This window comes from Eulemur rufifrons, chromosome 7, assembly GCF_041146395.1.
Source record: "Eulemur rufifrons isolate Redbay chromosome 7, OSU_ERuf_1, whole genome shotgun sequence".
In the NCBI taxonomy this organism is placed as follows: Eukaryota; Metazoa; Chordata; class Mammalia; order Primates; family Lemuridae; genus Eulemur; species Eulemur rufifrons.
This window is the reverse complement of record NC_090989.1, coordinates 197,678,459-197,700,459: the sequence shown is the minus strand read 5'-3', so window position 1 is coordinate 197,700,459 and position 22,001 is coordinate 197,678,459. Positions and strand designations below refer to the sequence as shown.

Here is a 22,001-nt window from a genome sequence, read left to right as displayed (position 1 = left end):
ACACCCAGGGCTCACTCTCTGCCAGTCCCTGAGCAATGAGCATCACAGGGTGGCGAAGAGTGCCTGGGTGTGAGAAGAGGCTGCTGTCCAGGAGTAGGAGAAAAGGCATCTCACAAGGAGATGATCCTAACCCAGTCCTCCAAAGAGATTGTCCTTGGGTGGGGGGGCGGGGGGGGGGGGAGTAGAAAGGCTCGGAAATGAGTGTGTGTTCCTAGCACAGCCAGCATGCTGACCCTGGGATCAAAGGCAAAAGGGGGAGATGATGAAGTCTGAGAACAGCAGGGATCAGGTCTAATCTGGCAGCTTTCAAATAATGCTGTCAGTGTTGTAAAACAGTAGGCAATATATTTCAAGAGCTTGTAAAAGTTCATACTCTTTGACCCAGTAATCTCACTCCAGGAAATAGAGCCTAAGAAACCAATGCACCAAATAAAAAACATTAGAAGCATAAAAAGGATCATAGTAGACTTCTCTGGGAAAAAAATAAACACTATAGAGACAGGCAGATACAGCAACTACACTGTACTGTGGAGAAACTTGGGAAAATCTTATGATAAAATATTAAAACTATTTTGGAATACAATAGCATGTATATACAGCCATGTAAAACTGTGTTTGTGGAAAAAGACTGGAAAGAAAAAAAGCAAAAACCAAAACAGTTGTATCAGGGTGGTAGAATTATGCTTTAAAAATCCTTTTGTAAAAGAAAGAATCCAATAAAAAGCTAAAGAATTACTATTACAAACCATTCCTACACTCTGGTCATCTCTGCTACAGTACTTCTTTTTACATGTCTCTCTCTCTCTAGAGGACAAGGGGTGTAGTTCATGCATCTTTGTATCACGGGTCTAGCTTGGTGCCTGGCACCCAATAAGCACTAAAAGAATTAAAAACTGTTCCATTTGGGGGTCCCATTTTGTGGGTCCCCAAAGATTCCTTAAATTATCTATAAATACTAATATGATACAGTCTATCCAGTAAAGGCTAACACCCAGCAAAGGTAGTATGTGAAGCTCTTCACAATCACTTTCTTCCTCCACCCCTAACAATTCCCTTTTCACTCAGAACATTTGATTTCAGATTGGCATTAAAAAGCAAAGTGAATGAACTAGTAATAACTCACTACAACTCTAATTTGCAAATGATTAACAATACCTTAATCCTTCTGAAAAGCACACATAGCATTAAACAAACATTTGAATGCCAAAATGAATGTCCTGAAAGAAAAGATAGAGGAACCACACCTATGAACAAAGCTTCACACCTGCAGCAAAGGTGGGAGGAGCCCTCCTACCCTGGCCTAAGCTCATCTTTCCCATTTCAAGTCTCCAGAGTAACAGCCATGGGAGGGGCGGGGGGCGGGGGCAGTGGAAAAGTCTAGGCTCCTGCTCTGCCCAGACACTCAACTTGGAGAGACAACCTGCCAACTACTGATGTGAAATCAGAGGGATCTTTAAGGTTCCTTCAACTTCTAAAATTCTAGTATTCTACCCCATGTTAAAACTCATTATGCCTTCATCTGAGGATGCCCAGCATAGTGTTAAAAACCACAAGGTAGGCCGGGCGCGGTGGCTCACGCCTGTAATCCTAGCACTCTGGGAGGCCGAGGCGGGTGGATCGCTCGAGGTCAGGAGTTTGAGATCAGCCTGAGCAAGAGCAAGACCCCGTCTCTACTAAAAATAGAAAGAAATTAGCTGGCCAACTAAAATATATATAGAAAAAATTAGCCGGGCATGGTGGCGCATGCCTGTAGTCCCAGCTACTCGGGAGGCTGAGGCACTAGGATCACTTGAGCCCAGGAGTTTGAGGTTGCTGTGAGCTAGGCTGACACCATGGCACTCATTCTTGCCCGGGCAACAGAGAGAGATTCTCTCTTAAAAAAAAAAAAAAACAAAAAAAAAACCCACAACCACAAGGTAACAAAGAGGTTATCCTTTCTTCAGTGAGTGAATAATGGCAGTGTGGTTCAGCAGTTATTCAGTGGGTGAAGGGAGAGATCCACCAAAGAAAACCACAAAAAAGAAGAACCCTGAAAGAGGGAGTTAAAAGTCAATTGCCTAGGGGTAGTGGGTACAAGATAACTCTATGCATTTATCAAAACTCATACAATTGTACATGACACAGAATGAACTTTAATGCATGCAAATTAAAAAACAAATCAACCAGGATGTCAGGGGATGCCAGGATAGAATGCAGATGGACAAATGTATTTAACTGTATCATAAAATGTATGAAATAACCTCACAGAAATGGGTTGGGGAGAATGAGCTGCTTGAGTAACGTGGGAAAACTACTCTACTTGCTGTGTCTCCCCACGCAGGTCTGGGCTGATAATCCTGAAACTACTTTGCACGAACCCTAGAGTTGAAGCAAATGGCACAAGAGCCAGGTTCTCACTATCAGAAAGAAGCTACAAATAATTACACAAAGGGAGAAGCCCAGAATGAACCTTGTGGTGCTGGATTAGCCACGAGACATCAGTGAGAACAGGTGTTGAGGTGAAAATACACATACACACACACAGAGACAGGTAAGTACAGAAATGATGGAAGATCTGGTGTTCACTCAGATTAGTACACACATTTCTCCTTGTCACAGGGACCCCCAGCAGCAGGAGCACACAGGTGCCCAGACCTGGGTTTCTAATCATCCTTCCCCATGCCAAGGAACCAGGGCTGCTCCTTGGAGAGACAGCTGATGCTGGAGTAGGGAAACACAAGACACCTCTGAAGCATCTTGTAGGGCCAGAATGCAAGGAAGTGCCCCCAATACAAAAGGATGGCGTGTGACACAGGGGCCAACTCAAAAGAGCTCCCAAGGCCAGAGCTAAGGCAATGAAATAAATAGTGCAGCACTGGATACAATCCCAAATGAACTGATTACAACCCTACAAAAGGAGGATGAGAGACCATACTGATGTAGATAAATGATTAAATAAATGAAGGGTGGAGAAGGGACAAATTTTCCCCACAGAAGTATAAAAAATTAATGTACAATCCTTCCCCAACAGGTGAAGTTTAACCACTTCCCCCTTGAATTTGGGCTAGACTCAATGACTGCTTCCAAAGGATGAAGATGTTATAAATAAGTAAAGGTAAAAATTGTCACTACAGAGCAAACACCCACAAACAGCCCCTCACACAATCGATCAAGGTCAGAATCACCCAGTGCTAAGCCAAGTTGATGTTATGTGCCATGCAGGATGCTAAGAAGCACCACAAACTCCTAGGCTATCCTTTCCTGCAATGCACAGCTGTAATTTAATCCTGAGAAAGCATCAGACAAACCCAGATGGGGGACAAAATACCTAACCAGTACTGCTCACAAGTGTCAAGATCAGGAAAGTAGAGAAGCTGGCCCAGACTAGAAGGGATGGGAGAAGAGAGGGGTCCTGGATGGGGTCCCAGAACAGAAAAGAACACTGGTGGGAAAACAGATGAAATCCAAATGAAGTCCCTAATGTAGTTAACAATATTCTACCAAGGCTAATTTCTTAGTTTAGATCTCTGTACTAGCTAGTAGGAAGTTAATATCCTGGAAGCTGACCGAAGGATATTTGGGAACTCTCTGTACTATCTGTGCAACTTTTGTATAAAATTAAAATTATTCCAAATAAAAAGTTTATTTAGAAAAAAGTCAATATTCTATAAGACATAAGACATCAGTTGAAAGACTACTTGAAACCACTTTATTAGATGAACAAAGTATTACAGTAACAGGCTGTAACCTGAAAAACGAACCCCTGCCTAAACAGCAGAGTTTCAAAAAGCCTATTATATGAAAACAGAACTCTTCCCACAGACAGTCCACTTGAGAGAAACAAGAAAGGCTTCAAAGTGTGGAATTTGATTACCTATAAATTTATGAATGAATGAATGCGGTCAAACAACTAAGAATATTTATAAGAGACCCAGTGAATAATCCCTTGAGACTTAAGTCATGCAAAACCTGGTAAAAATCTGGTTGAGAATTTGACAGGGTTGAAAAGATGATACGATGGAAGATTTGACTGGGGAAAGGAAAAAGATTGCAGGTTGTGTTAAAATAACCTAAGAGGCAGTTATTTAATTGGAAATAAAAATTAAGTACTAAGCTTACGCTTTGGGGATTCAGTGTCTGACAGATTTGAGCTGCTGTCTTTTTTTCTGGTCTTCTGAAGGTATTTCATTCTCTTTTGTCTTTCTCCTGTGCTAAGAGACTCTCTCAACCTGATCTGTTTCTCCTCTTTCCTGGCCTTCCAACACTTGGCTCAGACTGGGCATGATACAAGGAAATTCATATTTCTAGTTCTTAATGTCAATTTTAGAAGGGAGTTTAAACTATTAAATACAATCATGAGAAGATGATTTCATTTTGAACTCCCCCAAAGTATAAAACAACTTAAAAAATCAAGCCCTGAAAACGTACTTACATAACGGGGTAAAATCACCCACCAGCGGTAAATCAGACTTTGAATTATGAGCTGCCTCATTACTGAAAATCCCAAGCTAGTAACCACTGAGACTATCTGCCATTTTAAAAGCACCAGGCCTTGATTAAGTTTTGCCATGGCTGCCATTACCACCATATCAAAATGCAAGTGTAAAAACAAGGAAAAGAAACTCTAAAATTCCTTCTGTGTGTATCCAACTCCCCGAGGAGCATTCTACTTCAGCTCTTGTCCAGTGATGAGGGAGCTAGTGTCTAACACACACAACACCCCAGCCTGGGACACACCAGCACAGGAATCATGAAACTTCTCAGCCTCTTCTTCCCTGCCTACCCCCTCCCCAAGAAATACGGTAGGTGTAGTTAGTGTGGAAAGGTTAAAAGCTGCAAAATGTCCCATTTTGGGTCCTAAGAAACCACTTTATACTTAGTTTAAGATGATAACTTTATGCTATTATAAATTTACCACAAATTCCTAGGTAAATCTTATCTCAATAGTTTTAAGTTTCATCATTAAAAAGGCAGATATATCAAAATTCAGTATTTTTATAACAATACCTAAAAAATTCCCAAACTTACTTAGCAAGTATTTATTATTTATTAATTCTGAAAAGCAGCTATGGGGACAACCCTATAAGAATGAAAACTTAACACTGTTACTTGACTCCTAATCTCCAGTGAAGAAACACTTCTACAAGGAGGTTTTGTGTCTCTGGCACCAGGGTGGGGGGTGAACTCCATTGCCTGCTTTAATATTTCTGTACTTCCATTTCTTCATCTGCAAAAATAATATTCCTCTACCTCATAGAGTAGCTGTGATGATTTAACATACTGCATGTAAACAGATCTGCATCATCAACAAATATTAAGCACTTGGCAAATGTTTGTTACTACTTATTTTTCAGTAAGCTATATGAAAAAGATTTCTTTTTATTTTTCATACAAGGGCCTGAAACACTATGAGTTGTCATAAATGACACTAAGAAAAATATCATATGTGGTTTTTCTTCAGAATAATTTTATACCAGCTCAGGGAATAATGTGATACATCCTCCAGCCAGCTATCTGATTTAGAAGATATACATCAACCTGACCATAGTAAAGTCAATGTAAATTCTTTCGTTAAAAAACAAACAACAACAACAACAAAACAGGCTTTGACTTTTACTCAACTGAACTCTAGTCAATAGGTGGGTAAATTTTACTCTCAGGCTTCTGTTTCCTACTCTAGTTCAACTGAAGAATGAGAAGATAAAAGTCAACTCCAATTTTTTTTTTTTTTTTTTTTTTTTTTTTTGTTGAGACAGAGTCTCACTTTGTTGCCCAGGCTAGAGTGAGTGCCGTGGCGTCAGCTTAGCTCACAGCAACCTCAGACTCCTCGGCTTAAGCGATCCTACTGCCTCAGCCTCCCGAGTAGCTGGGACTACAGGCATGCGCCACTATGCCCGGCTAATTTTTTCTATATAGATTTTTAGTTGTCCATATAATGTCTTTCTATTTTTAGTAGAGACGGGGTCTCGCTCAGGCTGGTCTCGAACTCCTGACCTTGAGCAATCCACCCGCCTCGGCCTCCCAGAGTGCTAGGATTACAGGCGTGAGCCACCGCGCCCGGCCTCAACTCCAATTTGATGGCAGACTTTTGATATTTACTTTAAAGGGCAATTTAAGCATTATAACATACATTAGCAATGTCTCTAAAAAGAAATGTCTCCTCCTCAAGAAACCTCATAGCTGAATAAACTTCTCTATCTCATTTACTCTATAAGAATTGGGTGCAGTGGTCTTAAAAGCAAGCTAAAAAATTTCTTTTAAAATTAGGGAGTGGCACATGAAAAGATGCTCAACTTCACCTGTCATTAGAGACATACAAATCAAAACCACAAAGAGATACTGTACCACCTCACATCCATTAGAATGGCAACTATCAAAACCAAAACCAAAAAAAAAAAAAAAAATCAGAAAATAACAAGTGTTGTCAAAGTTATGTGGAGAAAATAGAACACTTGTGAATTGCTAGTGGGAATGTAAAATGGTGCACAGCCTCTATAGAAAATAGTATGGTGGTTACTCAAAAATTAAACCTAGAATTACCACCCTATGATCTCGCAATTCCACTTCTGAGTTGAAAAACATGGACTCAAAAGAGATGCTGGTACACTCATGTTCACTGCAGCACCATGGCCAAAAGGTAGAAGCAATGCAAGCATCCATCCACAGATGAATTGATAAACAAAATGTAGTCTGTTCACAATGGAATATTATTCAACCTTAAAAAGGAAGGAGATTCTGACATATGTTACAACATGGATGAAACTTGAAGATATTACATTCAGTTAAACAAGTCAAACATAAAAGGACAAATACTACATGATCTCATTATATTATACGAGTACCTAACGTAGTTAAATTGAGAGACAAAAAGTAGAATGGTGATTACCAGGGGATGGGAAGAGGAGAGAATGGGGAGTTATATTTAATGGGGACAGAGTTTCAGTTGAGGACGTTGAAAAAGTTCTGGGGACAGATGATGGTGATGGCTGTACAACAATGTGAATGTACTTAATGCCACTGAGCTACACACTTCAAAATGGTTGAGATGATAAATTTTGTGATTTTATGTTATGTGTAGTTCACCACAATTAAAAATAATAATAACAATAATAAAAAGAAGGGTTTCACCCTGTCTCCCTGTTTTCTCAGAAGGCCTAGGTGCATGGCTTCAAAATTTAACTTCCTAGTTGTCAAAAGATAGAAGTTTTATTTTTCCTTTGGAAAACAACAATTAGCATGTATGCAATAGATTGTATCTGCCAGGCTATATCAAAAGGTATGATTCCTTTTTTTTTTGCAATCTCTTTAGCAGATTGCCTGTGACATGATCTAAGCCTGATTCAATGCCTATTTGGTAATACAGGTTGAATATCCCTTATCTGAAACACTTGGGACCAGATGTGTTTTGGATTTAGGATTTTTTCGGATTTTGGAATATTTGTATTATACTTACTAGTTGAGCATTCCAAATTCAAAAATATGAAATCCAGAATGCTCCAATGAGTATTTCCTTTGAGCATCATGCTAGCAAAAAGTTTCAGATTTTGGAGCATTTCAGATTTAGGATTTCTGAATTTTGTATACAGATGACCAACCTGTACAATTGTTGTCTTTCCTTTCTAAAACAATAATAATAAAGGCGTGAATGTCATAATGGGAATACAAACTAAACTTATACACTTTAAAAATAAAAAATAAAATGAAAAAAAGGAAACATCCACATTATTTGTATTTAGAATCTATTTAGCCTGCCATATTAATCTCCTAATGACACAGCTAAATCGTAGCGATATTATTCTTGCTAAAATTTCACTCCAAAATACAAAACATCAAAACTTAATTTTCAGAATTTAGGAAAAAGAACCTCAGATTGATACCATTTATGTCAAGATAGTGACACTTGCAAACTCTTTATACGTCCAGAATACTGAAAATCTCATCCATATAGTCTAGTTATCCCCTCCAACAGTCTGGGCTGACTTGTTATTGCTGTTTATACATGTGTTCTAGCTAAGAAGATAAACAATGCACTTCCAACCTGTGAAAAGTCAATGCTTCAACAATAAACCCTCCAGTATACTTTCCTATGCTAACTGGTAAAATGCCAACAACATGGTAAACTCATTCCTTTCAAAAAAGTTAATTTATTCCAGAGACAACTGAGAAATGCCAAATGACTGGAGCATGAAAGTATCATGTTTCTAAATCACAGATTCTAAACTACCATAATGTAGATTTACCACCCCTTTGCAGACACAAACAGATGTCAAGTTAACTCTACACTGTCCCTAAGACGGCTAGAAACAATGTGTGAGAGAGCCAGGTATAACAAGAGAAACGATGGCTCATTTCCCTAAGCAGTCACCTCTTTTATGCCCTCAACACATCTCCTAAGAAGCGTAAAAGGCTTGCTCAAAGATCAAACCTCTGCAACAGGTGGCCAACCAGAGACCAGTGATCTTTGAAATTAATTTCATGTGGACATGAAAACTCCAGCTTCCTACCATCTCTATGCTAGCACACTGCCTTGCATGAGGGCAGTAATCGGTGAGTTATTATATCCGTTTACCAAATATTTTTTGAGCACGTACTACATGTCAGATATTGTTCTAAGAGCTGGATAATAGGCAAGGTATTAATCGCACTTACTTTCTAGAGAAAACATAAAAATAAGTAAAAATGAAATAAATGATGAGCTATATGGAGACATCTGAAGAATTTAAGAATATTTTCATCTGAACTCTTATTTTTATGTCTTTTCAGTTAGAAAATATTGTCTATAAATCCACTGGAAAATAGTCCAATTTTTCAAACAATGAAATATCTCTTATTACATAGTATTTGACATTTATTCCTATGGTCAACTGCTTACTAAGGTTGGAATGTGTAGTATGTGTTAATTAGTTTCTTCCCATGAGTATAAATTTCAGAAAACTATTATAAAACGAAGAGCATGTGGGTCTAAAGATTTGTTAGAGATTGGATGTATACATGTATGTATTTTAATTTAGAAAATTAAGTTTTATTTTTGATTACTTCTCTTCCTGGTATACTTAGATACCTATATTTCAAACATTTATATGGCTTTACGAAGGCCCCAAGCTTAGAATTTTTTAATTTGTTCATACCAGGATTTCCTTGCCTTGGCACTACTGATATTTGGGGCCAGATAATTCCTTGCTGTGGGGGGCTGTTCTGTAGAATTGTAGAATGTTTGGCAGCATCCCTGGCCTCCACCCAATAGATCCTGACAGTTAACACCGCCCCCACACACACACACTCCCACACCCACCCCTGCAGCTGTGACAGACAAAAATGCCTCCCGATGCTACCAAAAGTCTCAACTATCAATCCCAGTTAAGAACCACTCACAGGTCTTCACTGAGTAAATATATTGTTCTATGATATCAAAGAAAGTTCCAAACATTAACCCACAAAAAGGATTTAAATGAAACTCCCAACCCCCAATTGTAAGCTCCCTAAAAGTTTCCTTCCTTTCCTCTTCTGTTCATTCCTTTAGGCCTGGGCAATAACAGGCGCTCAAATGTTTGCTGAAAGGAGAATTAATCACCATTGGGAAGCAGTCAGAAAAGAGAGTGTAAGAAATTTCGGGCCAGGCACAGTGGCTCATGCCTGTAATCTTAGCACTTTGGGAGGCCAAGACGGGAGGACTGCTTGAGCCCAGGAGTTTGAGGTTGCACAGAGCTATGATGACACCACCGCACTATAGCTCAGGCAACAGAGTGAGACCCCGTCTCAAAAGGAAAGGAGAGGGGAGGAGAGGGGAGAAATTTGAGAATTTGGGGTAACAAAATAAATCTTAAGTAATCACCATCGGTCCAGATGTTTGAAACAAAATAATTAAATTCATCTGGCTATATATTAATAATAGAACACAGCAAATATTTTGTAAAGAGCTGAATGCCTACACTAAAAATATAGGAAATACAAGAGGAGTAAAATACAATCCCTGGCCTTGAGCAGTTTACAGTTTGATGTGGGAGGTAAGTATGCCGTAGGCTGTAAATACAATAGACTACTAGAAGTCTAATGGAAATGTACATGATGCTGTATGTATGTGTTTCTGGTCCACCTTTTCAAATATCAGAAGAGACTCCAAGAAGAAAGGTTGCATGTGAGACAGGCTTTGAAGAATGAGTAAAATTGTGACGAGCAAAAGTGGGATAGTATGGCAGTTAGACAAGAGGGAATGATACAAGCAAAAGTTGGATATTTCTTGAGGAAATAGCGAGCAGCCGGGTTGGGAACATTTAAATAGACAATAGAAGAATTGTGAGACAAGAAGGTGGAATGGATTCAGGTAGCAGGAGGGTCTACAAGCTTGAACAAGGAGTTTGGACTTAATGGTTTTGTTCAAGTCTGAGCAGGAGAGTGACCTCCCTGAAGATGTGTCAGACTACTCCGCCAAGGGTGGGCAAGATGGGTTCCACTGGTGAGCCTGGCAGATCCAGAGGCCATTCTGGATGCTGCCCACAGTAAAAGAAAAGTGTAAACTATTTACCAGTAGTATAACTCTTGCATTCTATTTCGTTGTTGTTGTTGTTGTATTTTATTCTACATCATTTTTTAAACGGTGGTAAACATCCAATAATACGGTTTCAAAACCCACCAATAGGTTTGCAAAGCACCTGTTAGACCTTTGGGTAAACTTCATGAATTTGAATGCTGGGGACATGAGAAATAAGAGCATGACAGTTAGTGAGAGACTGTTAAGCTAGAGTTGGCCTGATGTATCATTATTCTGGGGACTGGCAGGATGGGACGTTGGAATGGCAAGCATGATTCTGGGGTGGTAGAGCATGTCACTCTGAAGTGAGTGATCACAAGGTTCAAGATAGTTAGGGCTAAAAGTGAAACCAGAACAGGATGGGAGAAGAGAAATGTGGAATGCAAGAGGAGAAGAAAGAGCACATCAGCAAGGGCCACACTGAGGGAGTGGCATGGGGCAAAAAGGGTACAGCATGCAAAAGTGTTAAAGATGGGGACACTATTTTCACTAATTATAGGGTCCAAGCTCTGGGGCAGCTAAAGTGACGTGAGAAATTCACTCCAGTTGAAGAATCAGGAGATCAGTTTATAGGGATAAGAATAGTCAGTGTGCATGTTGATGGGACATGGTGAAAAACAATCTATAAGTATGTAAAACCAGGTGCTGAACTCTTTGAGGACAGTGAGGCTGCGCCTTGGAAACTGTCAGATGTTGAATAAACACGTGGTTAGTATTAATGTCAAAAGAGGTAATATTGGAGACTATATAGAGTATATAACGAAGAGTACATTATGGAGAAGGTCAAGAGGATTGTGGCACACAGAGAAAGTCTTATTTCAGTAACCTCAGGAAACTTTAATAACTGAAAAAGATTCAAGGAGGCAGACAGGACAAGTCAAACTGGGCTTTGATAGGTCTAACATCAAAGGAAAGATTCAGAAAAGGATGATAATTGTTCATAAAGATCAGTGCTCAAATTACAAACTGGTGGCTCAAGAGCTGTAGCTAGCCTAGAGACCTGAATTGCTTGCCTTGGTATTTTTAAAATAATATAATTTCAAATAAAATCTGGGTTTCTGGCTTTCTAAAAAAATCTGAACATCTGGCAATGTTGACTGTATAGTTCTGCATGACTTTTAAAATGTGCATACTGTGCACTACTGTGTGTGTATACCATCTGTAGAGGTTGGATAAATTAAGGAACACTATGTACGCATTAAAAAGAATTAGAACTATTAGTATAAACAAGGTAAGATTTTCACATAAAAAAAGCAAATTGCTGAAAAATGTAAAGTGATCACATTAATGTTAAAAATTAGAACTATACTGTAATAATATATTATATAAATTATGATATAAAATATATGGCCTGCACAGCCACAGTGAAAAACAGTGTGGTGATTCCTCAAAGAAGTTAAACACAGAATTACCATATAACCCAGCAATACCATTTCTAGTTTATACCCAAAAGAAATGAAAGCAGGAACTCGAACAAATATTTGTATACCATGTTCATAGAAACATTATCCACGATAGTCAAAAAGTGGAAGCAACCCAAGTGTCCATCAATGGATGAATGGACAAACAAAATGTGGTATATACACACAATGAAATATTATTTAGCCTTAAAAAGAAAGGGAATTCTAGGCCGGTCGCGGTGGCTCACGCCTGTAATCCTAGCACTCTGGGAGGCAGAGGCCGGCAGATCATTTGAGCTCAGGAGTTTGAGACCAGCCTGAGCAAGAGCGAGACCCCATCTCTACTAAAAATAGAAAGAAATCATATGGACAGCTAAAAATATATATAGAAAAATGAGCCGGGCATGGTGGTGCATGCCTGTAGTCCCAGCTACTCGGGAGGCTGAGGCAAGAGGATTGCTTGAGCCCAGGAGTTTGAGGTTGCTGTGAGCTAGGCTGACGCCATGGCACTCTAGCCTGGGCAACAGAGTGAGACTCTGTCTCAAAAAAAAAAAAAAAAAAAAAAAAGAAAAGGAATTCTGATACAAGCTATAATATGGATGAACCTTGAAGACATTATGCTAAGTGAATTAAACTAGTCACAAAACTGGTACATGGAAAAGTACATGATGACTGGTGTGAGTTATAATGTGGTCAATTTTGAACCTTAAGTATTTTCTGGTCAATTAAAGGTCCTTAAGAATAAGATACACTGTCTGTCAGTGTTTAGGGTCTGTTAAGCAGCAGTCCCCAACCTTTTTGGCACCAGGGAGTGGTTTCATGGAAGACAAGACAATTTTTCCCAGGGTGGGGTGGGGGAGGGGGGGACCAGCGGAGAGGGAGGCAGAGGATAAACGGTGATGCAATCAATGGGGAACAGCTGTAAATACAGATGAAGCTTTGCCAGCCTCAAGCCCTCAAGCCACTGCTCACCTTCTGCTGTGTGAACAGGTTCCTAACTTTCATGGAAGATAATTTTTCCAGGGATTGGGGGGCGGGGCGGTTTTTGGCAGAGCTCAGGCAGCAATGCACTTCCCGGTTACTAACAGGCCTGGGGGGTTGGGGACCACAGTGTTAATAGATTCTTCTCTTATGCATAGGAACTTTGCTGATCCTATTCTGACAGGAAAAAATAGTGCAGGTGGTTAGCTATCAGAATTGACCTGGGGGTAAATTACAGGTAAACATACCCACAAAGCATTCTTACACAATGAAACTGAACTTTTGACTTTAGCACTGAACTTCCTTCTTGAAGAGTTACTGATGACTTGTCTCCAGATGTCACTTAATCAGTAGATCCTGTCTCTTCACTTGGAAAAAGGCACTCTTGAGTGACAGATGAGATAGTGTATGTGAGAAAGGACCTAGCAAGGATCTGGTCTGGTATCAGTTAGTTCCCTTCCCCATCAAGCATACAAGAAGAAAGATTATTCCTAAATACAAACATGTTATTATGCTAACCGTGAAAATCTTAAACCATAGTCTAACCTCACATTCTCCCACTGACCTAAAACATGAACACCATTTTATATAAAATCTAAGTAAATACACCAGAGCATTGATTTAACAAAATTCCAATGGAAGCAAATTCAAAATAAGATCTGAAGGACTTCATTATAAAACTTCACACCTACACCATGAGTCTTGTAGCAGAAACATTTAGGGAAGCTCCAGTGATTTAATGCCACCAGTATTTTAAAATAAACATAAGTCACTCACTAAAGTTTCAAAGGTTATGATGACACAAGGCACACAGGAGGAAATTCTCTGAGTAGCTAAAGCCAAGTTCAAGTTAGGCTATTTAGTGACCTAGACAAAATCAGTTGATACACAGGCCATCAGCTAATTGTTTAAAGAAATACAATTATTACTGTACAAAAAGTATTCCATCAGAGAAATGCTCCCTAAAAAAAGATTTCTGTAAGCAAGGATGACAGGAAATTATGCTTTTCTGCCCATTTAGAGAAGGCCAATAAAATGTTAAATTTTTACAAGAGAAATGTCTCATTCATCCAACATTATATATAATGAAGTATTCATGTCAATTCCTTTGCCAATGTTTATTAACCTTTTCAAACACATATTATCATACAGTAAAATTATCACATTTACTTTGAATGTATAGTTCTGATTTTAAAACATGTTACCACCACCATCACCTGGACACAGAAGAATTCATCACCCCAAAATTCTCCCTCCTGCTGTCCCTTTACATACACACTCTTCCCCTCCTCCGGTCTTACAACCACTGATCTGGTCCCTATCACTATAGTTTTATCTTCACAAGACTGTCATATAAATAGAATCATACCTTTTAAGCCTGGCTTCTTTCACTCAGCATAAAACTTCAATTGAAGATTCACAAAAGCTGTTATATATACCAATAGTTCCTTCCTTTTTATTGCTAAGTAGTATTCCATGGTATGGATGTACCACAGTTTAACCATTCACTTATTAAAGGATATTTTGATTGTTTCCTGTTTGAAGTTATTATGAATTAATCTGCTATGAATATTTAAGTACTGGTTTTTGTGTTAACAAAAGTTTTCATTACAAAAATACTCAGGGGCGGGCACAGTGGTTCATGCCTGTAATCCTAGAACTCTGGGAGGTGGGAGGATTGCTTGAGCTCAGGAGAAAGTGAGACCTCATCTCTACCAAAAAGAACAGAACCAGGCAGGCATGGTGGCACACACCTGTAGTCCCAGCTACTCGGAAGGCTGAGGCAGGAGGATCACTTGAGCCTACAATGACGCCAACTGCACTCTACTCAGGGTCACAGAGTAGGACTCTGTCTCAACAAAAAAAAAAAAAAAAAAAGAGGAAACTGAACAACCCTCCTCACAACCCCCCCTTCATTAAAAAAAAAAAAAAAAAAGAAAAGAAAAGAAAAATACTCAGGAGTGGGATTGTTGAATTGTATAATAAATGTACATTTAACTTTATAAGAAACTGACACATTTTCCAGAGTGGCGGTGCCATTCTGCATTCCCATCAGCAATGTGTAAGGATCTCAGCTGCTCAACATTCTTCCTAGCACGTGGTATTGCCAGTATTCTTTCATTTAGCCATTTTAATAGGTATGTAGTGGTATCTCATTGTGGTTTTAAATTTTTTAACCATTATAATGGACAACTTTTAAAAAAAAACAGCATACACTGTTTCACTCCCTGAAACAGAGAATGCATGACATAAATTTTTCTGACTCAAATCACCCTTATAGAATAAACATTGTACTACCCCTGGGGCCTAGGGTTGCAGTACCTAGGGTTGTTTTCCTTCTTCTAAAATAGTCCCAGAATTATGTCTGCTTTTTATAGCTTTTTAAATCTTCTCTCTTGTTGTCACTTCTTGCTATTAATGGTGCTCCCGCCTCTGGCAGACTTTCCTCTTCACCCTCTTCTCAAACTGAGTTTAGAAAGTAGATAACCAGGCTTGTTAGAATTACATCTAAAAAGAAGAGGGCGATCTGTGAGTGAGAGCTTAAAGGATTCTTCAGTGAGGAAAGTGAAAGCTTCCCGGCACTCCCCAGTCGTTACATCTAAACTTCCTGATTATCTTGCTTGGTTGCTGAGAAATTTCTAGTAGCTTAATTACTTAGGCATTTTTCAAAAAGGTATGCTTGCCAACTAAGATACTACCAGGTAACTGAGTCATCACACAGGTAATCTGTGCAATTAACACTAGGCTATGATTCTGGATCAGGAATTAAAAGTTTACCTAAAGCAAAATATAGACAAGATTACCGTGTCCAGATGCCTAAACAGAAGAGATTATCTTAAACGTAGTTTAATTCTAGTTTCCAAACACTTACACATTAGCCAAAATCCTGAGCACCTTACTATATATGCAAGGCATTCAAAGACAAATATAAAGAAATATTACAATTAAAAAAGAATTTTCAATGGTTCTTTCAAAAGATACAGTGACCATATAAATACATACTGATTCTAATCATAAGTAATATTTACAGTGTTCCCTTGAAAATCACTTAAGTATTTAAGTATATAGCTATGCTGTTACCAAAAGCAGTAAGTGAAACTCATCCTGTCTTTTAAGTAGTATTTTCCGTCTCTGAACCAGATAAAGCTATGAACAGTTTTATGATCTCTTCTGGAGGTGGTCCCATAGGAGAAATGGCATCATCTTACTGCTCTGAGCCCCAGGCTCCAATTCAGAAAATGTGAGAGACAGACCCTTCCTCTCACCCAAACTTCCCTGAAGAATGGCAAGCTGTGGCTCTACCATGTTCACAGGCCAATCGCTACTCTTCCGGCTGCCTCCACCCACAGGCTTAAAAACCATTTCACCAATTGCAACCGGATCTTGGGTGGGACTTCCGCTATCATTTTAGGCTTAACTACCACCATCTCATCACAGGAGCAGGGGCAATCATGAAGAGTGAGAATTTCACAAACTTTGAGTTCAAGTACAGCTTCAAGCAAGCATAAAAGGATGACAAGATGGAGGACAGAGTGACCAGAGCTAAAACAGCAAAACAGTCCCCAAAATATTGTTTTTAAGAAAACCAATGAAAAAGCAAGCAATCAAAACCTGAAATCCAGGATCATTTATTTGCTTATCTTCACAGTCACTGCTGGGTCCTGAAGTTCTCCTCTGGCCCAGTTTCAGCTGTGGAGCCCTCTGCCAAAGGGACAGCAGAAGGCCGATAATGTGGAGCTCTGATTACCCACCCATCAGGGCACCGCTGAAGGTCACTGAATACTTACTGTGCACCAGAAAAATAAATTTGTAAGTTCACGCCTGTATTGCATATGGCCCCCAATTTGACACTACTTCTTTTGCATCGGATCTACAAAACTGAACTACTTTAAAGACTTTTTCACACAGATTTGTAAGTCACAGAACTGACAAAATGCCATCCTGTCAAATTTTACAATTCCTTGAAATCTAACACAATAAACCGCAATTTCCCTAAACATCTTATTTTAAAAGGGACACAGACAGTGTACTGAGTTCTGAAGAAAAGACTAATGCATTGGCCCTTACACAAGTTTCACTGTCATTTGGCTAACATTTGTGAAGGTAGCAGCAGCAGCACTAGTATTTCCAGCTGCTTCTCCTCACTGGCCCTGGCGATTCCCCCCACTATTACTATTTATCCTACTTGCTTCCAAGATAAACCTGTTGCTCGGAAAGAACAAGCTAAATTCGAAAAATGAGCATTTTGTTAAAGTTGAAGGTAAGTAAACTGTCTGCCTCAAAAAAGAGGGGAAAATCCTAAGGATACTGGAGATGAAGACACTACTTGCCACTTCTGGCTTCTGGTCCGGGGCTCTCTACCAGCCCTCAAGTGTGCTCACACGTCTGTGGACCCCGAGCAGGCCCACTGAGGAGGGAAAGCTGGAGACAGGCTTGAAGAGTGCGCGGCCTGGACAGCTGGCCATCCATCTTGCGGCCGGGCCCGGCTCCTAGCCCGCTCTCTCCAGCCCGGCCCGAGGGAACTCGCCGCCCCGCGCGCCGCCACGTCCCGGCCACATTCTGCGCCTTGGGAAAGGGGCTTGGGGTGCAGTGCGCCCCTGGTCCCCGGGCTCGAGAGCCCCTGGCCCGCCCCAGATCCCCGGCCCAGCCTCACCTTGACGTGGAAGCGAATGAGTGCCAGGCGGATGCAGTGGGCCATGCAGACGGGCGGCAGGAACCAGACCTTGGGCGGCGGGGTGCCCTTGTTCTGGACATGGCTGACGATCTGCTGCGCCGTCTGGCGCTCGTTGCCCTGCCGCTTGACCCACTCGTGCAGCCGGGCCTTCTCGAGCGCGCCGTTGAAGAAGACGAAGAGCTCGATGTTGCCGCCGAAGCAGGCCTTGGCCAGCGCCGCCAGGTAGCCGAGCATGTGGTTCCACTGGCCGCCGCTGACCCAGTCGGTGTAGAAGCCACCGTAGAGGCGGTGCAGGCAGTTGTCGGCGTCCACCAGCAGGCGCAGTGGGGTCTGCGGGGGCCGCTGCCGCCCGCCGCCCACCAGGCTGCCCCGGGCCAGCTTCTGCAGCTCCACCGGCACCACGGCGCTCGGGCAGTGCTTCTCGATGTAGTCCTGGAAGCCCTGCACGCCCATGGCGGCGGCGGGGGCGCGGGCGCGGGCGGGGGGCGGCGGGGCCGGGGGCGGCGGGGCCGTGGCGTGCGGGAGGGCGGGCGGGGGCGGCGGCCTCTAGGGGGGACTGGGGCGGGTCGGGGGCGCGCTCATGGCCGCCGCGGCCGCCATGTGCTGCCGCCTCCCAGGGCCATGTCTGGGGAGGGACCTGCCGCCGCCGCCGCCGCTGCCGCTGCCGCGAGGCCGAGGCCGAAGCTGGGGCCGGGGCGGGGCGGGCGGCGCTGACGTAGCGGACGCCGCCCAGGCCCGCGCAGGCCCGCGGGCGAGCAAGCGGAAGAGGCGGCGCCGGCGGGACGCGGCGCGGGGCTCCTGGAGGCGGCGGCGGAGGCTGAGGCCGGAGCTGGACCGGGACAGGCCCAAGGAGGTGCCTCGGCCGGAGCAGGCCGCGCCCAGAGGCCACAGGCCACCCGCCTCAGGCCTGTTGCCGTCCCGGCCCGGCCTCGGCAGGGCCTGAGAGGCCGCCGCCTGGCAGGAGTCGGGCGAAGGGAGGCGAAGAGGGCCCTGGGGGAGAGCTCGCGACGCTCGTGAGGAAGCGGCGACAAGATGGCAGCTCTGAGTGGGAGACGGAGGCCGAGTCACCCCGCTCGTCGCTGAAGGCCCGTACGCTGCCTTTCTGACCCGGCGGTCTGGCTCTCACTTAGGGCCTGCCGCCCACGCAGACTCCTTGCCCCAAGGAGCGGGATCCTGGCAGTCCCCGAGGCCGGTCTCGGAAAGAGCGGGGTAGAGCGCTGGAGCACGTTGTAGATGTGCCTGCGAGGGAGCAGGATTCCGCAGAAGGTAGCAGCTTCGGGCTCTCGTTTGCCGTTTTTACACCTGTGACAAGTGACATGGTCAAACACACTCTAATGTCTGAAAATACAACTAGCCCTAAATGTCTGATCATCACAGAGCAGACTTTATAGTTCTGTTAACAGCGTGTGAAATGCCTGCTTTCTATAATATTTAGTTCCTACTGCAGGATAGCCCATCTTCTTAAACTTGCTCTTTGTTGTGGCTCACGCTGCACCTCTTAAGGAGGGTGATTTATTTTTTTTGTTTTTTTTTTCTTTTTTCACACAGCATTGTTTCTGAAGGAGGGTGACTTAAATACTGCTGTTGCTTTAGTAGCGTCTTCTGAAAGAAGATCCTTTACATGACTTCTATTCCAAAGCTCTGTTATAATTGCTTCTATAATAAAATGAGGTTAATACAATGCTGTATGTATATTATGCTTTAGTAAGACGTCTTTAAAAAGAGACCAGTGTCTTTCAGAATGCAGCATTTAGAAACCCAGAAATCTTAAGAGTTTTAAAGTGCCTTTTTTAGTTATCGTCAATCCTCCATCCATTCTTTTTCTGGAGCAGCCTCTGTAGAGGAGCAGGACGCCGCTACATGCTGTAGCCCAGACAGCAGCTACCGAGCAGATGGAGCCTGCACCCACCCTGTTCCGCCACGTAGGCTCAAAGAAGCCCGCGTGCTCTCTGTAAAAAGGCAAATTGAATTTTTGTTTCCTTTTCATAATCATCTCAAATGCAGTATGATATATACATAAATAAAATGCTCTTGGTATTTTAATAAGTTAACCTTTAATTTTTAAAATTCGGACCGTGGCAAATTAGGCCACTTGCTCATGCACAAAGTTAGTGATGAAGCCAGGATTATAAATTATCTAGAAATACAATTAGCTATTTAAAGCCATGTTAAATAACAATTAAGAGGACACCCTAGAAATATCCAAATTTCCTGGTATAACCCAAGGCAGGTTCACAAGATTAAGAGTAGTAGTTTTAATCACTCATTGTATTTTTCATTTTGTATTATTGCATTCCATATATTTACCTTCACTGTGTACTTGTTTTTATTTCTTTTGAGCAATCTTGCTTTTGATTTTTTAAAATGCATTAGTGCCAGTATCTGAGAGTCTGTAAATAAATTATTTTCACCTTAAGACAGTGTAGGGTGTTAAAATTCTGGAATCAGATCACCAAATCTGTCCCGTCTTAACTCTGTGCCCTTGCTAAAATTACCCTGTTTGAACTTTCATGTTTACCATCTATGAAATGAGCATATTGATAGTACTTAACTACCAGGTTGTTATAAGGATCAAATCAGATAATCTGTGTCCCTACCACACAGCAAATAGTCAATAAATGTTTGCTTTTGTAGTTAGTATTTCCACATAATTGTATAGACTTTACACTTGAGAACATGGACCAGTTATTTTTACTTTTTGATAGTTTAAAATTCATTTTCATCAACCTGAAACATAAAATTCAGTTATGCTTACTTTCCTTATTTAACTGTGTAGTCACCTTTTTTAAAAAAATTTCTTTTATTTTTTGAGTACCATTATTAATGGCTGGCAAAATATTTGGCTGACAAACATTTAATATACTCTGCATCCTCAGCTCAAATTCAGGGGTTGGTTGAAGTTAAATTTTTGAAATATGAGGTAAAAGTAAACATCTATATTTAAAATTTAATGAAGTTGTACCTCTTCAGGTTCACAATATAACAACAAATAGAGACTTTCATTTCCAATCACTTAATCTTTGGACAATTCACATAGAATGTAAAACTTCTAATTTCCCAAAGAGATTGCCACACAAATGAGAAAAAAAAATCTGGAAAATAAGTAAAAATGCTAAAAAGGACATGACCCATGCTTTACAAAAAATCCCCCCCCCCCAAAAAAACCTCAAAAGTTGTGATTAATAGACAAAAGAGTTAGCATGTGGTGTGCAGAAATTACCCATATTTGGCAACCAGTGAGAGAAAAACTTATTTTCAGCCCTCACACCATTACAACCAATTTGTTTTGTTTTATTTTGAGATAAGATCTCACTGTTGCTGAGGCTAGAGTGTGGTGGCATCATCATAGTTCACTGCAACCTCAAGCTCCTGGGCTCAAGTGATCCTCCTGCCTCAGCCTTCCAAGTAGCTGGGATTACAGGTACACACCACCACACCCAGCTAATCTTTACATTTTATGTATAGATGGGGTCTCACTCTTTCTCAGGCTCGAATTTGTTTTTGGTCAATTGATCCACAGCACAAAGCTGGAAGATCGTATCTTATTTACTTGATTCTTTCCAAACTAACATGTTTTATAGTAGAATGATACCTTTAATTAATTTTCTACTGAGTTGGGGTGTCTATCCACCAGCAATAAAAAGTGAATTTTGTTTTTCAAGTAAGGTGATAAGAGACCTCACTCCTACCCATATAATCGTTGGCATATGTTAGGAGACCAGCAGACTGGAGCTAAGCATGAAATCTGTGGCCATGGAAGAGAGCAAATTAATCCATGTTTGGGATTTGAACCTGTAATGTTTTCCTAGCACCATGCCTAATCTGTTAACTAATGTCAACTTAAATTACCTAGAAGAGCACAGATTTATCCTTAACAGTCTTCATCATAAATTGTACGTTAGTAACTGATCACACTGTACACAGTGCAGTAGTTAAGTGTCGTTGGTCTTCAGGCTCTGCCATCCCTTCAATACTATGACTTAACATTAGGGTATGAGAACTACAAGGAGAGACTGATCAACATGCACACTCTTGAGACCAGGACAAAATGTGTTTCATGTTCCAAACAACTGATACATAACTTACCTTTTTTTTTCTTTTCAGATTTCCAGAAGCTGTTGTGTCAATAACAATCCCAAAAAACTCACAAAACCACCAACACTAAAGATCATTCTTGAGACTAATTTGAAAACTGGGGTAAAATTCTGCAGTGGCATTGAAGTGGCAGGATACCACTTCAATAGCCAGATTTGTAGGTCCTATCCAGCATGCCAGGAAAAACCCTCTCTTCACCACTCAGTAGCTTCTGTTTCTGGTTTCAGAGTTCTGTTTGTATCGGAGGGGTTTCTTGGGTTTTAAGATGGCATCAAAAGGCAGGAAGAAAGATGTTATGGTCAAACACCCCTCTCTGAAGTAACAGGAAGTGTAATGGCTTGGG

At 41.3% G+C, this 22,001-nt stretch overlaps 1 protein-coding gene and 1 long non-coding RNA gene across 3 annotated transcripts in view; one reads left to right on the top strand and one right to left on the bottom strand.

The window, feature by feature from the left end:
- The window catches only part of FAM120A (family with sequence similarity 120 member A), a 115,641-nt gene extending 97,401 nt beyond the window's left edge, over positions 1 to 18,240 (bottom strand). The window contains exon 1 of one of the 2 annotated variants that reach the window (XM_069476246.1): positions 17,543 to 18,240. In XM_069476246.1, coding sequence (XP_069332347.1) covers positions 17,543 to 18,016 — 474 coding nt within the window. In that variant the 5' untranslated portion in view covers positions 18,017 to 18,240. The remainder of the gene's footprint in view (positions 1 to 17,542) is intronic. The other variant, XM_069476247.1, reaches the window with a different exon arrangement.
- A 112-nt stretch (positions 18,241 to 18,352) lies between these two features.
- LOC138388317 (uncharacterized) lies at positions 18,353 to 21,719 on the top strand. Its single transcript, XR_011234113.1, has 3 exons — positions 18,353 to 18,829; positions 20,870 to 20,984; positions 21,668 to 21,719. It is a non-coding gene; the product is annotated as an uncharacterized lncRNA (long non-coding RNA).
- The last annotated feature ends 282 nt before the right edge of the window (positions 21,720 to 22,001 follow it).